This window comes from Protopterus annectens, chromosome 5.part0 (genome assembly GCF_019279795.1).
Source record: "Protopterus annectens isolate FY-2018-M chromosome 5.part0, PAN1.0, whole genome shotgun sequence".
NCBI lineage: Eukaryota > Metazoa > Chordata > Ceratodontiformes > Protopteridae > Protopterus > Protopterus annectens.
The window spans coordinates 1,473,236,963-1,473,254,816 of NC_056735.1; the positions used below are offsets into that span (position 1 = coordinate 1,473,236,963).

The following is a 17,854-nucleotide window of genomic DNA, read 5'->3' on the forward strand; positions in this document are numbered from 1 at the left end:
TACTGTCATATAATCATGGAGTAAATTGAAAAGCCATAAACTATATGAATCAGTGCTGGCACAAAAACAGAAATTGCGACTGCAGTGAAGCAGCAACTAACAGCAATTCTGCTGTACTGAAGCTAAAGAAACAGGCCCAGAATCTGCTTCTAAGGGCCATACAGGGACTGTGCCATTTTCAAAAGAAAGGCACGGGTCAGCCCTCTTCAACAGGATAAGACAGGTGTTTAGCTGCTACTGCCTGGTTCTAAGCATCAGCATCCCTGCTGACCACAGCAGACTCTTAGGGTGGGTCTCACACCTCTGCTGTTGCAGACTGCCTGGATGATGTGGTCAGTCCCAGGCACATTTTTAAGCTGCATCATTACATCAGGAAATCCTTGCAGTAATTCTCTTCCATTTTACACTGGATGGCCAGACCTCCTGCAGAGTGTTGTCCTTCAAGCTTTTCTCAGAGTCCAGAGTCTCCAAACATGTATGCCCCATTATGGCACGACCAGCTCCTTGTAGCTCTGCCTGGAATATGCATATGTATGGGTGCCACCCGCCCCCACACACACACATACAACCACCACAGTGCAACCATGGAGAGGTCATCACAGTTTTAGTGATACCCTTTCTGGCTCCTGCTCAGAACATTGCCTTTTCAGGTAAGAAGCTGTAAATGCCTCTTTGCAAGTTATCCCAGCATTTGCGATCAAATAAGCCTTGGCTTGGTAGCACTGGTGAGAATATAGCTACATGTTAACAGCATATTATCATCACATGTATGCATCTATCATTGAGCACAGGTACATCTGAAAATTAGAAGCAGAACTCTGACTGGAGGAAAAGAGCCCAAACACAGGACTTGTCAAGGGGATACCTCAAATAGATGAACACAGCAACAATGTATCAGTTACTTCCACATACTAGAAATGCTACAATTACAGAAGAAACAAATAAAATAAGAAATATTAGCACTAAGGGATATGACAAAATGCCAAATATCTTCTTTCATATCATTCATTAGACCTTAGTGATACCGATAGGTATTTCTTTAGAATCAGCCTTACGACAACCTTTAGGTGTCAACGTTTGTGTGCTTAAAGTAATAACTGCAGAACCATATTACATACAGACTGTTGAAAGATGCCGGCTTAAAGCTCACATGATATGCAACACAACTGCCAATGATATGTGACCCTGTCTGGAATAGTTAAGAACAAATTAAGTGATATTTATACAAATGTCATAATTTTCATATTTTTTTAAATATCTCAACAACCAAGCCCCATGAAGGAATCCCTTCTGATTCCAATGATTTTAGTTTTTTTAGTCTTACCTACACACTGTAAAACTTACACAAATAGAACAATTCTAACAACACAGAACAATATGCACTTCTAAAAGCGAGACTGTGCCTGCTCAATATGGAAACCTCCTTTAGAGAAGTAATAGCACCACTGGTTAAGGATCTGGAGTACAGGCTACATAGAGGTATCGCATCAAGGCAATCTGTGATGTTGCCTACAGGGGAATTATAGACAATTTAGTTGCTCTTTTAATGACTATGTTATTCAGTGTGGGCATCAATGGCTAGATAACACAAATAGGAGACAATTTTGTAACAGTAAATGTGATAAGCCTTTGCATACAATTTGTGGTTATTCATTCATTTCAGTTATCTTGTACTATAAAATAATAGTTAAGCTACTCAACAGACATGATGATGATACTGAGAATGTGGTTTCCCTGACAATGGATAGAATACTCAAACAGAATTATGAAGATGGGTAACATGGCATCCAAGCAATTACAGCAGACTCCCTCTTATCCGGTTTCACTGAGACCGGACATTAGGATGGATAAATGAATGGCTGGTTAATCAAAAAAAGCTTTACAATAAGTTACTCTTATCAATCTGGACTTAGGAATGTCTTGACTTATCATTTTACTCTTAAAATGTTAAAATATTGAAACAAAAATGAACTTGCAAGTTAATTTTTCTTTCAGTATTTTAAGAGTAAAATGATAAACTGAGACATTCCGAAGTACACAGAGGACGCGGAAGTGTTGTTCTTCTCTGTCTGTTGCTATGGCCGGTTAACGTAGAGTCCAGTTAAAGCAAGACCGGATAAGAGGGAGTCTACTGTATTTGCAAGACCCAAAGTCAAAATCTAATACTGCAACTGGAAAAAAGTGCATTGGGTGTATTAAGAAGGCTGTAAACACCTGACATTATTATTATTATTATTATTAGGATTACATCCCTTTTTATTTGATATCTGTATATATGGAAACAAATGCAGACATTCAGATGATTTTTCTCAAAGTAAAAATTATTCCAAATACCCCCAAAACCTTTCCCATAGTAGCAGCTTAATTTTTACTGAGAAGGGACTGACTTTTGTGCAGTTATCAGAATCCTTCCTGCACATCTGTGAAGACACATCACATGCACAGAAATTATAAAATAAAAAGGAAATAATTGGTGGTGTCAGCATATAACATTAGGCACCCTTTACACCTAAGTTTCATTCAGTCCTGCACTTTAACGCTGTCTGGCTATGGCCCTTAATCCTCATCTTATTCTCTAAATACAAAAGAAGTTAAGTATGGCTAACGCCTTAAGATGCAAATGTACACAATTAACTTATTAGCTTATTTATACCTCCTTCTTTTAACTGAACTGTTCTGTGTTATAACTGGTACATGTCATGCAACAGATTGTATTCAATCCTGCAAGCTTGAGTATGCCTTAAATTAAGCACATGCATTTGTAGGTAACTGCAATGCTCCCTTTGTGATAGATCAGCATATACTGTCAGTTTTTTATACATATGGGTAGAGGTGGCTGAAGGAACAGTTCTTTTAATCACCTGTTTAAAAATAATAACACATGTTTGTGTGTGAACATGTGCATAGACTGCACACGTGTTCTCCAACTGACTGGCTTCCAGTCCAGAATTAGGTTCTCTTGTTTGATCCCACTGATTGCTGGGCAGGCTTCAGCTCCCCCACAACCCTGACCTGGATATGCCAGGTATATCAGAATGAATGAACTCCCACCAGTACTGCTTTACTCATCTTCACTTGCCACTGTACATAAAGGACACTTTTTGCCTTTAGTATTAGCTTTAAAATGGTCTGCAAGGGCAGCTAGCCTAGTACATAACTATGAAACTACGGAGAAACCCCAGACAGACAGGGTAGAAGATGTAAGCACAAAGAAAGTAAAAATGTCTGACTTCAACCCCAGACCCTGAAGCTGTGAGACAGAAACACTAACCACTGAGCCAACATTCTGAGCTAATGTAATGACTTCTTGCTTGTTCTGCATGTACATCCTTTAAAATGGACCCACTAATCTCTTTTCAATGTCCATGCCCTAATGTAATATACTGACATCAGTTCCTTCTCTAATAAAGGCTTTCACTTCTGAATTTTTCAGTATCACCTTCCTTTAGTGACCCCGCTACATACGTTATGTTGAATAGCAAGTTACAACAGAATGAGCAGAGTTCCCCCCTCTGCCGGACTACTCAGTCAGCCACACGCTTTGTTGTTTACAAACCATCTAATATGCAGTGACTATGTTCCCTTACTGATTACTGTCTAAATCCATACTACATATGTTTTGAAACTATGATTTTTCAATCACAATACAGAAAACAGAAACCCGAAATGCAATGCGATACACAATTGCACCCATCGAATGGTAACTCTCACCCCAAATCAAATAGTAATGTTGTGCTATTTTTATCACAGCTGATACATAATGTCCTACTGTTGTTTTTGTGTGTTAAAGAGGATCCATCTTTTAGCTCTAACAGTAATAGCCATCTTTAAAATTTTACAGTTTTCCATAATGCAATACAGTATAACGAATGTACCAACCTACAGTTTCCCTTCAGGCCTGGAACAGAAGCAATGCAGATGATTCTGGAAGAGCATACCGCAATGCAAGCTTCTACTGTGGGTTCGTCTCGAATACTCAGAAGACAGACTTGTCCTACGTACCCATCACTGTTACACACCCAAACTTCATAAGCATTCTCAGGTCCACTATGACTTGCCGAAGCACAGGAGAACTGAAAAAAAATGGTTAGGCACTTTACTGTCATATAGAGCTCTCCTTTAAAATATAGCTTAGAGAGATCCCTTTGCTAACAATCTCAGCTGTGACAGAAGGATGTACTGTCAGTTTACAAAACATTTTTATGATGAGCAGTGGAGATAACAAACAATATTTTATTCATAGCAAGAGATTCTTTATTTAGCGTATTGTCCCTGCCATGTTCAGGTTAAAAAAAAAAAAAACTTAGTTCAGATAAATCATTCAAGGAGCCCAAGCACACAAAGCCTAAGCATTGTTTTAACTGACCTATCACCTGTTTTTCGAAAGAATTTTGTCCTTAAATTTACAAAGCTGGAAGGGAATAAGCAAGACACTATATGCAAACATGCGTAATGAGTTTTCATACAATGACATCCATATTCAAAGTTCACACTATACCTTAATTACGAACAGCAGGAGTCAGAATTTTTTTTATTTTCTGGTCATCCAACTTCCAACAAAAATGTTTTAGCTGCAGGACTTCTAGACACATTTGAAAAGCTGATACCCCTACTCTTCTGGCAATAATGTACTCCTACTTATATGTATATGCCCTTGACAATACAATATATAAAAATAAATTACTGTTCACGAATAAACACTGAGGATGCAAACTACAGCTTGCCTTTTTAAATAAAAGCAAAATGGGGAGATGAATACTCTGTTTAAACAATACGTTTTACTTTAGCTACTAGCTGAAGTTATGTCATGACTATTTTTGCCTCATATGGCAAAATGCTCAGCTTTCTAGCCTTGAAAACATTGACTTTAGACAACGTAGTTCAGTTCCACCAAACATAAACCTGGCAAACAGTAGGAATTCTGTGGATATTTGTAAAAAAAAAAAAAAAAAAAAAAAAAAAAATCTTGGAATTTTAACTGGTGTTATATGTGATCATAATTACAAGATTATGAATGGGTCTTCATCACAGTTTCCCCAATTCCTCACACACCAATAGATGTTGACTCCTGATGCAGGACTCTTTTGCCCTAGATCTGAAACATAGTTCACTCCTTAGGAGCCAACTATGAGCTTCTGTAGGCTTTACAAATAATGATGTTATCTAGGAACATTTTAACAGTTGGTTGTTGCTTAGCCAGTTGGCTCTGTCATGGAACAACTCCATCATGATTTTTCATAGTTCGTGTCAAGAAATACCCTCTAGCCAGTAGTATAATTCAGTTTACTTAACTGCTATTATTCCTGAGGTAGGATATTAACATGAATACAAATCATGAAAATATCCAAACTGTCAAAGTTATGATCCCTTAAGTTGAAGAATGTTTTGTTTGATAAATGTACTGTTAACTGATAATTTGTATAATTTTCTCCCACAATGTACAGTTTGAAAACTTGACTTCCTGAATATAGTGCACTTCCAATTTTTGTTTGCATATTCAGTTGAGAAAGCATTTTCTACTACGAAGAAAGTGCTGCTTGCACAATGCAGTTCTCTGCCACTGTGACGCCCGTGCCCTGGCCCAGCAATCAAGGAGCCTCAATCCTCACCACTAACACCAGTGAGGGACGTCTCATATAGGAGGAAAGGATAACAAATACACACAGTGAAGTGCAATTTCCCTTAAGAGCGCAAAGAGATCACAGTCAGTCTGGGGCTGGTCGCTCCCTTACTCTCCAGGTCCCCAATAAGACTCCCCACTGGCACAGCTACAGGGTCCAGATCTCAGCCAGCTGGGCAAGCTAAAATCTCCAGCACCCTTTCTGTCCAAACAGTGCTTTGTGTCCCTGCCCAAGTAGCTGACACACACACACTTTCAGATAAGAGTTTATGCAACCACGCAGACACTCCTGGGGAAGGCTGGCACAGGTTCTCCAGCTGTGCCCCTTTTACCAGACTGTATAGTAGAAATTACTGCCACCACCCAGCTAAAATTTATCAGCTACTCAAAGGCCCTTAAAAGGATGTCCAATTATTACTGTGCAATATTATTATCCAATTGGTAGTATAGCTAAACAGTCAAGACTTATTAGAGTGACTTGATACAGTAATCATTATAAATATGCAATGTACTCTAGATCTTAAATTATCTCTACACAAAACAGCCACAGTTGAAAGGTGTTAAAATATTTAATAATAAATAATAAAAACACAAGACAATACTTCTTACTACACAGTGCTAGTCAAGAGTTTAGAGATCACAGAGAAATACTTAAAATAAGTCAGTAGTACAGTTCTGACATCACAGAAAAATACTTAGTCTAATCTTTCTATTTCCTAGCTGTTTCTAAGAGAAAATACAAGTCTAAGATAAACTTACATAAGAAAATAGGCAGAGTGCTGATGAGTTGGATGGTCAAGACAAAAATGCTTAATAATCTCTGGTTCTCTCTGTTTAAATTGAAATTGCAGCTCTAATTCACATTACATCATTCTTCACATGTTCCCAGGCTACACATTACATCATTCTTCACACTTCTCTGGGTTCCCAGGCTAACATAAACTGCATTTACATTCATAACATCACCTTTTGTTATCTTGCAGCTTGTCAGGAAGCAGACCAATAAAAATACATGCATGTTTAAATCTAGCAATTTAACTCTTGGTTAAAACAATAAAAATAATTTCTTCATCTAGACTCTTCGGCACCACTGTCTAGATCAAAGGGTCACCACATGCTTTACTTTGGTCAGTAGAGAGCACTGTTGTCACATTTATTTCCAGTTCCACATGTAACACTATTTCTTTACATTTAAAACAAAAAGCCTGTAGTTTACATTCATATTTACAAATGACAGAATTATCTGCAAAATTCTATCTGGCTAGGCTGGCAGCCTTCATCTCTCTTTACCCACTCTTCACAGACACATATGAAACTTTTTACTTGTTTTAATGTGGTTGCAAGACAAAATACTTGGTGAAAATTATAAGGTGTAACTGCTTAAAAATGTTTGCTTTATGGTTCTGTGTACATTTTTAATGCCATTTTGGCACTAAGTACTTTTGAGTATTTTTGGGTAGTCACATCTTTTCATCATGAAAGTAAATGATATTCTATCACAAGTCAAATGTAATTGTGGCACTTCAAGAAAATAAAAGGAGGGATTACTAACATTTCAGTTTAGACTATATGTTGTTTGACCGCCAAACATTATTTCTTATTGCTAAATGCTATCGACTTTTGACTTATATTCATGGTGTGACATCATAAAAATCATATGATGACAATTTGGGACACAGCTGTTTAAAATCCTAAGTTGCACTACTGCATTTAATTAGGCAAAAGCTGTCTCGTGTGCATCCAACTTTGTACCACATACAAAGTATTCTTGTTGCCAATATTCATGAGTTAACACCATAAAACAATAGAATGAGTATTTACTCTGATTTTTCCCACACAAAAATAGATCATAATGGCAAACTTGTATTATTCTTCCAAGATCTGTAGAAGGACTAAGAGCTCCATGGCCAGGAACAAAGTATGCACTGCTTAACTAGCAGAGAAAGTCTCCTTTCCAGCATCTTAACACAAACTTCCCAAGGTAAGCTGAGAAGTGTGGTTTCTTTAAACTGGGACATGTTTTTCTGTTCCCCTGTCTGAAAAACAGGGGCCACCAAACATTTTCCAATCTGCAGGTACTGTCTTTGTCTTCCAAGTAACACAATAACAAGGCACATTAAAAATGAGACCCCAATAATATTCACTACCTTTAACTTGTCATATCTCATTCAATTCCTCAGCCCTGCCACCTTAAATCTAACTGCCAGGGACTTCGTCTACAGAGATGGGCCAAATCATACCAAATACTCCTGGTACTTCCTCTTCAAAGAACGGCATATTCTCCCAGCTCATGAATCTCTCAAAAATGTTTTTTAATCTCCTAACAGTACCCCAAATCAAGGTACAGCACTTCGGAAACCTGGTTAAGAACAGTCTGGGGATGAACAGCCTATAACCAAAGTCACAAGGTAGTCTGGCAGGATTTCTTTGAGGCCATCTGAAAGCCACTCTACATAGCCTCTAGTAAACTCCTCTGCGAAACTTCACTGGCACATGTACTTTCTCTTCTGGCAGCTGCCATAGCTGCTGTCCTTCACCCATGTCAGTACCTGTCTGTCAAATCTGAAGATGTCTACTGTATAGAAGGTTTCCTTCATTAACTTGAGAAGATCCCCCCTCTTGCCGAGTTCCACTAAAGGGTCCTAGAATTACGAATATGATAAGTATCACCTATATTCTGGCCAAATGTCCTTGTCTAAAATACTGAGGTCTTGAACATGGTTTATTTAGACACCACATCTCTTGCCTAACCCACAGTATACGGGAGAAGCTTTTGCATTCCACAAAGCTTCATCATTTTGCCATTCCCAGGACATCTAACTACAGAATTTGGTTTGCTGGGTCTGTCCAGATGTCTGACCCAACTCAACATCAAGTGGTGATAAACTTACAACTCACAACCTCTCTTGATCTGAATGTCTAGAAGATGTGATCTCAGGGTCTACTAACATGGTTACAATGTCAGTAATGAACATTTGGCCCAAAGTACTCTGGTACTGCCTTTTGCCTGAATGTGGTGTTCATTAGGAGTAATTCATGGCGAGCAGCAGTCCAATAATTGTCCACTGTGTGGGTTATCGGGCAGGCTTTTTTCCTCAAACACCTTCAACTCATTATAAGTCTCCTAATAACACTGCAGCATCAGTTGGTGGTTACCCTATCAAGTACCACTACCATGTTCTGCACAAAATGTCAGATACTCCAAAAATGGCTGCTAGGTGCACATACAAGAAAAAAAAAAGCACAATGAATAGAATTTTCCTTTCTGCAACAGGCAGTTGCATTGAGATAACTCTCTTATCTACTGACATAAAATATTACATGATCCCACTGTGGCTTTTCTTAAGGGGAAGCTCCAGTGAGAGAGAAATACAATCATTGACTAAGATATCCAGTTCAAAAATCAATGCTGTTTCTACAGGTAAAATTGACTATATTTAGCAGGTACCTTTGGCTTCCTGCACAAGAACTGGCTCCTTCTCCAGCCATGATGTGATACTTCACATCTCACATCAACTTCCACTGGCAGGATTTACACCAACATAATCCTACCTGCTGTTGTCTGCCATTTGACAAGTATCACATCTGACCCCTACCCTTTAACTCTAAGCAACATTTTCAGGCTGAACTTGGTTGGGGTATGTGTTTTACCTGGCCAGCAGGTGCATGGTAGCATTACTACCTCCAGGCTTTACTCTGGAAAACAGTTCCATCAGCCCTGTTTTAGGCAAGGTACTATCACATTCTTTGAAATAACCAAAATGAGGGTCACAGTATGTGGATCATTTGCCTGACCCATCCTCTTAGATCAACATGTCAAAGATGATCCCACCAGGAACATGCAAATGGTTGGAAGGTCTCACTACAATTGTCATCTCTAGATTCTTTCATTGGTATGTCCTGCTGAAATTTTGATTATCAAGCTGAGAATAAAACTGATAAAATCAGATCTCAGTCAGAGCTACAAAACGCAAAGCTGCTGAGCATTCAGCTATGTAGCAACAAACTCTACTCAGAAAAAAAAATACTACATCTCAAGAAGACAGACACATGAAACAAGGAAAAAACACAGAATCTTGGAGGAGTGACATAAATCAAAGCAGAAGTACTGTAGCTAAGATAGGGCAAAGGAAGCAGCTGCTGTGGCTGCGAGGTGTTAGGAGGCATGATTGGCGGGGGAAATGAGCCAATCAGATACACGTGCAGTACTGGCAGTCATTTAAGCAACCATGGATTGATTCTGGCAGGAGCAAAACTGATATTCAAGTGTCAGTGCATGCTACTAATTGTAGTAATAACCTGTTTTTTTTTTCATTTCTTCTTAGCTTGGGAGAAGCTTTTCTATTGTTTTTCGTACTCAGCTTTGGGTTGAAGTGGTCTCAGTCTGTGGAACCATGGTGCTAATTTATCTTGTATGGCACTACGAGACAATTTTAGTGTTTACACTGAGGAATCAGACACTGACAACTGCAAGACATACAAAATCTTTTCAGTATTGACTAAGCAACAGTCAAGCCAGCAATCAGGATGGCGTACAGCACAGCTGAACCCTTAATTACAGTATTAGCAGTGAATGTGCAGTTTTTGGAATTATTTTGCACTACTTTACTTAAAAGCAACTAGAATTAAGTAGAATCCATGTTGGTGAAAAATCTCCCAACCAGTAAAGCTGTAAGGTGTGGTACTACATTAGATGAGCTAGCATCAACAGTAGTATTTAAAGAAAGCATCCCTTCCCAACTTCAGATAAAAAAATAGTAGCTACTGTTTCATCAACCGCACTGCAAAGTTTTCAGTTTTACATTATTTACCTTAGCTGAAAAAAAAAAAAAAGGCGAGTATAATTGTAATTTTATGGAAACCCATGCTGATGTCAACTTAAGATCTAAATTCCACTCCCCCAGATGCATATACACATGTTAGGTGTGCTGTTATATCAGATGTGTTCGCAGAATTTATATACACGAGATGGGTGAATGAGTAGTCTATATATACCAAGTCTATTGTCTGCCTAACATACCAGGGACAAAACGAAACCTCTCAGCCAAGGCCAAGTTACACTTTAAGAGAAGGCTGCTGTATTGTTCTGCAGCAAACTGAAGACGCCTGTATGGTCTTTTTTGTTAAAAAGAATATAACTAACACATGTAAACAACTTGTGCCACGTGGATTATATCATCATGGAAGGTATTAGGGATCAGTTAGCAGCCCATCAACTAAGAGACCAGTGCATGGTCAGTGCATGATGTTTACTTTTTGGTAACAACTCTCAGTTCCTGTATTTCAGTTCACTGGCCCATAGCTGAAGTCAGATGCTTCTTCATTTTCCCATTCCTGCTGGGATGTCCCGGCAGATAAACTACTTATGCTACATGATGAAACATATTCTCTTCTAGACCATCTACAAACATATGTGCCTAGTATACTCATAATAATCTGCAACTTACCTGCATGCCGCTTCTTGTTTTCATGATAGGAATCGCCTTCAGGAACTCAGGGTCCCAGTGGTCTTTCTTCAAAGCTGAAAAAGGGCAAGCAATAGTATCTTATGTGACCCAGAAATAAATACCAGACACTATAAAAAATACAAGTGATTAGCAGAGAAAAGACTACATTAGAACTGTGCAGCCACTATGGCTAAGACAGGTAGGCACCTTCTAGGAAGGAAAAATTACAACTGATTTCTCCAGCAGTAAGTCTTCAGTGGCATCTGGTGCAACAGGCTGTAAAACTTAAAAGGTATGGCAGCTAATACTCCTGATTTCTTAAAAGACTTCATGTGCAATTCTCAGTAGGGACTGCTCATCAACAGTCAAAATTATGTATCCTGGCACACAGGAAAGTGCTTGATCCTTTAGCTTGGTCTTGCCAGTCTCTTAAAGGTTGTAAGACAGCATTATGTTAAATGCAACTATATAAAGATCACCACAGTGCACCTCCACAAACCATTACCACTCATACCTGATTATATCCGCTATCTCAGTTGCTATACTACATGCAGATGCTTCCTACATGGAATGGCAAAATGTTCTACACTTCTGTAACCAAAACATAAAGTACATACACAAACAGTACCAGTGTTAATGACAATCCCTGTCTTCCCAGGATAAATAAAGAAACGGCCAAGTATATTATAAGCATTTAGTATACAATAAGAAACCATTTAAAGGAAGGTTTGCTTATTATAGGTTTTACTCATGAATATGTCACAGTCGGAATGAGGTACCAGCCCTAGTTTGAGTGCAGACAGGGAGAAATAGGATGAAACCAGGATGCAGCATACAAATCCAAAATCCAGCTCTGCTATACCCAGGGGGAGGGTATTTAAGAAACTAGATGCAGAAGCATGGACAGCAGCTGGCGTGTGTGTGTGTGTGTGTGTGTGTGTGTGTGTGTGTATATATATATATATATATATATATATATATATATATATATATATATGTGTGTGTGTGTGTGTGTGTGTATATACACATATATATATATATATATATATATATATATGTGTGTGTGTGTGTGTGTGTATACACATATATATATATATATATATATATGTGTGTGTGTGTGTGTGTGTGTGTGTGTATATATATATATATATATATATATATGGATCTACTTCAGTTCACTTTGAGAAACATTTTTGTTGTAAGATTTTAGGAGTGGAGTGAATTACAGCCAGCTAGAAATACTGAAGGTGTCAGACACCACTGGCATTCTGGTTAACATGCCATTTCAGTGTTGAGCTGAAGGCTATGATGGCACAACTCTGGGCTGTCACATCGTGGCAGTGGTCTCTGTTTTCAAAAAGGGAAACATAAGGGTACTACGCAATTACAGGGGTGCAACGTTTGTCTGCCTCCCCAGGAAGGCATGTGCTTGGGAGTTGGTAATAAGCTTCATCCAAGAGCTACGCATTTTATTCAGGAGAAACAAAGCAATGTAGCAGTGGATCATCTCTCTGTCTTTGAAGTATACTGGAAGGGCAAGGGGCAGGGGGTTTACCAATTCTGTTTGCCAGTGTTTATGGAATTTGAGAAAGCATATGACTGTGTACTTCACAATGTCTTGTGGGAGGTGCTACAAGAGTATGAGGGTCCTACAACATTATATTTCAGGGGTCATTAAATTAACACACTCACAGTGAGCAAAGGACCAAGTCTGTGTTATGTCTCGCCTCCAACATGTGACTTTCAAGGATATGAAAGATGTCTTAAAGTCATCCATTACCAACAGTTCAAAAGATAAATGCTAAAAAACTGGATATAGTGGTCCATGAAAAGAAGACAAAAGTAGCATTGATCACTGAAATCGCCATACCCAGTGACTACAGTGTCTGCCATACAGAGAGAGACAAAGTCATAAAATATCAGGATTTGCAGGCAGAAACGAGAGCAATGTGGAAGATAAATACCCAGACAGTCCCAACAGTAGTAGCAGCGGTGTTATAAAAATGAATCTACAATCATATTTAGATATGTTACCAATACATGTAACTCCGTACAAATTGTAGGAGGAGTCATTACTGGGCACAGTACAAGTGCTGCGAAGAGCACTTCTGGCTGACATCAAAAATTGAAACAATACTAATTTCATGAACTTTAATCGTACTTGGACTTAGGAATGGGGTCCATTCCCATCATGGTATTAGAAACCCAAAAGATTTGGAGAAATTAAAAAAAGGGATTAACCTTTGTTGTCTGCAGCTAATGATGTCCTATAGCTTCAAGTGACTGTGGTTTCCTGTTTGCACTGAAAAAATTAATTGCTGGATGTGAAGTGGATGGGATGAAAATCAGCTTTGACAAATCAGAGGTCCTGGATCTCTCCTGGAAAAGACTGGACTGCTTTCTACAGATGGGGAAACAGATACCTAAGGTAAAGCACTTAAGAGTATCCCTGAGACATGTTCAGGAATGAAGCTGATATGATCAGTTAAAAGACCACTGGATGGCTGCAGTGGCAGCAGTTCTGTAGGCATTGTTACTCAGTTGTGGTAGTGAAATAAGAACTGGGACTTAGGACAAAGTTTTCAGCTGAATAACTAATCTAGGTCACCATCCATACCTATTACCATAATTTCTTAGCAATGACTGAAAGGATGAGATAATGGATATAAGAGGCAGGAATAAGGTTCTTCCACAAGGCATTTTGGTTTATTCTCCATGACAAAGTAACGTGTTGGCAATCCAGGAGTATCACGGAGTACAGTTATTGCTCATTTGAGCTGACAGGAGTCAGTGGATGTGTATTAGGCACAGACCACTGGGAGGAGACCCTTGGGCAGACACAGAACACACTGAAGGGATTCTATCTTTAGCTAGTTCTGGGAATGCCATGAGGTACCAAAGGATGAGATGGGAACTGTTGCTCGGGCTGATGTACAGTACCTGGTACTTACTACCACTGCAACCCTCAATACAAAGAGTTTTTTAGAAAGTGAATAAATGAAACAAAATAGAGAAAAACATACATCCAGCCCACAAAATGAGTGGTCTCTCTAGTCTCCAGTTTTTTATTAAATTAGTGTTTTATTTTGCCAGTTTACTACTACATTCTGATCTGTGGCTCAAATGTATAGCATATCTTACATAGGGCATACTCTCCAGTATTTTTACAGCCCTCTGCAGTTAAGAATGAATACAATCAGAATAAAAAAAGTTATATTATCTGATAAGGTACAAGTATACACGAAAAACTGTTGCTCGATCCTTCCTGCTGGGGAAAGTGGACAGAACACTAACAGTTTCCGCTAAATGAGTCACAAATATAGCTGCACTCTTACAGTAAGTGCCTCAATATACCTCATACATTATATTAAAGGCAGCTGCAGCTTCAGGTATACAACACAGAATCACAAACAGTAATGTTCATGTCAGGGCATTTCCAAACTGCTGCATTTTATCTCAGTATGATAAAAAAACTGTCATACAGGACAAATCAGAAGAAGCCCTGATCAAAGATACTACATCTAATTTGTAGTAGTTGGTAAAAGGTGGGTTAAAGGCAAATGATAGACAGATATACACCCTCAGTTTATGTTTTTCTACAAAAAAGCAGATGATGCCGCTAATAAGACAGCATATTTTTAAGAGAAGGACTTGCAATAGGCCATCAAGGTGGTATGAAATCAGTAACATGAACTAGGTGTGCTGAGCCAAAAAAGGCTTATTAGAATTACTTTGGCTTTCTAGATAAACTTTGATATCAGCGATTTAAGATGGATTGCACACAAGAGACCATCTGGTCATTACTCTACTATCAGGACTTCCTTGCTGATTGCTGCAGTGTAGGTATGGGTGAGATGCTTCATATCTAACAAGGAGGCAAAAAGTTTAATTTCATGCTGCCCCCAAAAGCAGATGTTCTGGATAGCTATGCTCTGGTCCAATGACTGGAAGGAGAGGTACCTGTTCATTATGTCATCTACTGAGCTGGCTTCTTCTGGGTTGTTTATTGCCTTAAGAAAGTGTTTTTTTTTTTTTTTTTGACTATGGCCCACTTCTACAGAGATACGGCTTCTCAGCAAAGGGATGTACCAAACTACCACCATGATGTCTGTGTAGATGGCAATGGTCCCCTGTTGTACTGTTTCCTGAGAAGCCTTCATTATGCTTAGGAGCACTAATGTGGGTCTGTGATTCTTACAGGAATCATACTCTCTGTACTGTCTTCTCCTGGAAATGCCTCCTAACAATCTAGAGCATAAACATCTGTAGTAACATGCATCATACATTTTTTTTATTTTATTTTTTTATTTTACATTTGTAGCAAAGGATTCACAGAATGCATCTGTCCAAATGTCAAATGCCTAAAGCAAGCAGACAGAATCTACCCTCCAACCCCCTGGCACACATCTCATATCATTGTAGCAGTAAGTAAGTACATAATTCTCATGTGTAGCCTGGCATGGGGCACAATGAAAATTGTTCATGTCATGTATCCAGGCTCTATGATTGGGGTGTGAAGAAGTAAGGAGTTTCTTGAAAGGATGTCATTTGCTTCTATACATTCCAAGTGGAAAGGGAAGCTGTGCACACCTCATTGTCTGCTGTACAACCTGTGAAGGTAAAGTGTAAAGATGGTTGTAAATGGGATTTTGCTAAGATGTCTGCAATGTCCAGGGAATGAAGCAACCTGATTAATGACTAACTACACCAGTTTGTCTGGAGAGAGAGCAGCAAGAAGCCAAACATCCATGTATGAGAAAACTTTCATTCTGTGCAGCCTCTGGTGAGCTGCAACTACTGTCTTGCATCTACAGAACACCCTGGGAGCTACAGTGAGTGCAAAGGCAGTCGCTGGTAAGGTGCAACCACTGCCATGCATCTACTGAGGACCCTGGGAGCTGCACTGAGAGCAAAGGCAGTCTCCTGAAATGACCAGCTCTGAGTTATACTCAATCCCATTATTTACAACTAAAAAAATAATATTAACAATATAAACACACTGTGGTCAGACAGACTTTTAATATGAATACTAGATGAGCAAATGCTTTGACTTAAAGCCTTCTACTGATTCTAAAAACATTCTGAAACAACTGATATTTAACTATAGCAATCATCCATTACTTCTACACAATTAACCAATCAAAACTTTTTTTAAACTTTTTAAATTCATTTAAACTCTTCCCCGCTAACATTTTTAAAAAATATCATTATTTACTTAAAGTATCACATTTAAAAATATACCTAGGCTCTGTTTGCAGTAAAATATCAGAGACATTCATTAATAAGTATTTTTACATAAATATACAATAAAAACAAATAAGTAAACTTAAGTCAGAATTATGTACATTCTGAAACTGCAGAGCTACAGGGCTTTTCTGTGATCTATTGTGTATGTCCCGCTCTTAATGGGTGCTTAGTTTGGCCCATATAACACCGATTACATGGACATTTAATACAACAGACCACAGGCTTTAGAAAACAATTTGTACTACCTACTGAACAAACTTTTGCACATTTATAATATGATAAGAAATTAAATCAAAACAGGGGCATGCACTACAGCCTTTACAAACTAACTGCAATTCCATTGGTGTTTCTGTATGTACCAACTTATCCATTAAACTTAAGTTCTTATAAGAGGTTTTTTAGCTTACAGTTCAACATTAAAGCTAACATTTCATTAGCTTCTATAATATTCCGGTGTTTCCTAAGTTGTTGTGTCTTTCGGCTTTTTCCCGGTTAGGGGTCGCCACAGAGGAACTCCAGTCCACTAATGATTGGCAGTAGATTTTTACGTGCCGAGTTGCCAGCTCTGATGCACAACCTTCAACGAAGGTATGCCCATTCACGTATGTCTCCACACAGAAGACACTTTAGCTGAGAATCGAACAGGACAATGTCTTACTGTGAGGTGACAACGCTACCGCAGCACCACAACCGCAGTATGTCTATAATTTCCTCCACAAAAGGAGTATATCTAGTAACCAAATAAATATCATAGTCTTACTACCACACATTCTCTTACTATAGGTAATTTGCACTAGTATGCTAACACTTTTTCTAGCCTTTCCTTTATCCATGGACTAGCATAACTTTTTTATATCATAACCTCTATTCCCCAAATGCTGTACTATTTCCTCAGCCACAATTAGAAAGCTTTCCAGCTCTGAACACAATTAGCTAACTCTAAAAAACTCACTATACAGTAATGATTTAATGACATGTGAAGCATGTGAACTTGTAGCATATAAAAAAGAATTAACTGATGTAGGCTTACAATATAATGCTGCAATTACATTGCCACTTAACTTTCACATCTAAAAAAAATGAATAAAACAGCAGTGTTTATTAAAAGTAAATGAAATACCAAATCTATTACTTTGAATTCTAAAAAAATATATAACCACAAAGAAGAGATTATCTATGTATATTGCTTATAAACAATAACATTATTAATGAAGATAATGAAGTATATGACTCTATACAGAATTTCCTCTTCAAAATTTCACATATACAAATTAGCATACATAGGGGTAAATGCACCCACCATAGCTGTCCCTTGCCATTTAAAATATTCTACATTAAAATAAAAATAATTTAAGCAAACCTTTAGTAGTCTTAAGGCATCTCCTCACATAGGAGCTTGCTATAAATAAAATTCCTTTCCCTTAAATCCTAAATCATGCTTAACAGAGGAATATAAGCTGTTAACATCAATAGAAACAAAAGAAAAGACATGTTGCCAATGCACTTCTTTTTTACTTTTGCAAAAAATTGAATGAATCCC

At 38.2% G+C, this 17,854-nt stretch overlaps 1 protein-coding gene across 2 annotated transcripts in view; it reads right to left on the reverse strand.

Moving 5' to 3' along the window:
- Positions 1 to 17,854, reverse strand: part of ARHGEF17 (Rho guanine nucleotide exchange factor 17) — a 2,179,236-nt gene that overhangs the window by 205,775 nt on the left and 1,955,607 nt on the right. For both annotated transcript variants that reach the window (XM_044071304.1, XM_044071302.1), the window contains 2 exons: positions 11,068 to 11,141; positions 3,880 to 4,073 (listed from right to left, as the gene is read on the reverse strand). In XM_044071304.1, coding sequence (XP_043927239.1) covers positions 3,880 to 4,073; positions 11,068 to 11,141 — 268 coding nt within the window. The remainder of the gene's footprint in view (positions 1 to 3,879; positions 4,074 to 11,067; positions 11,142 to 17,854) is intronic.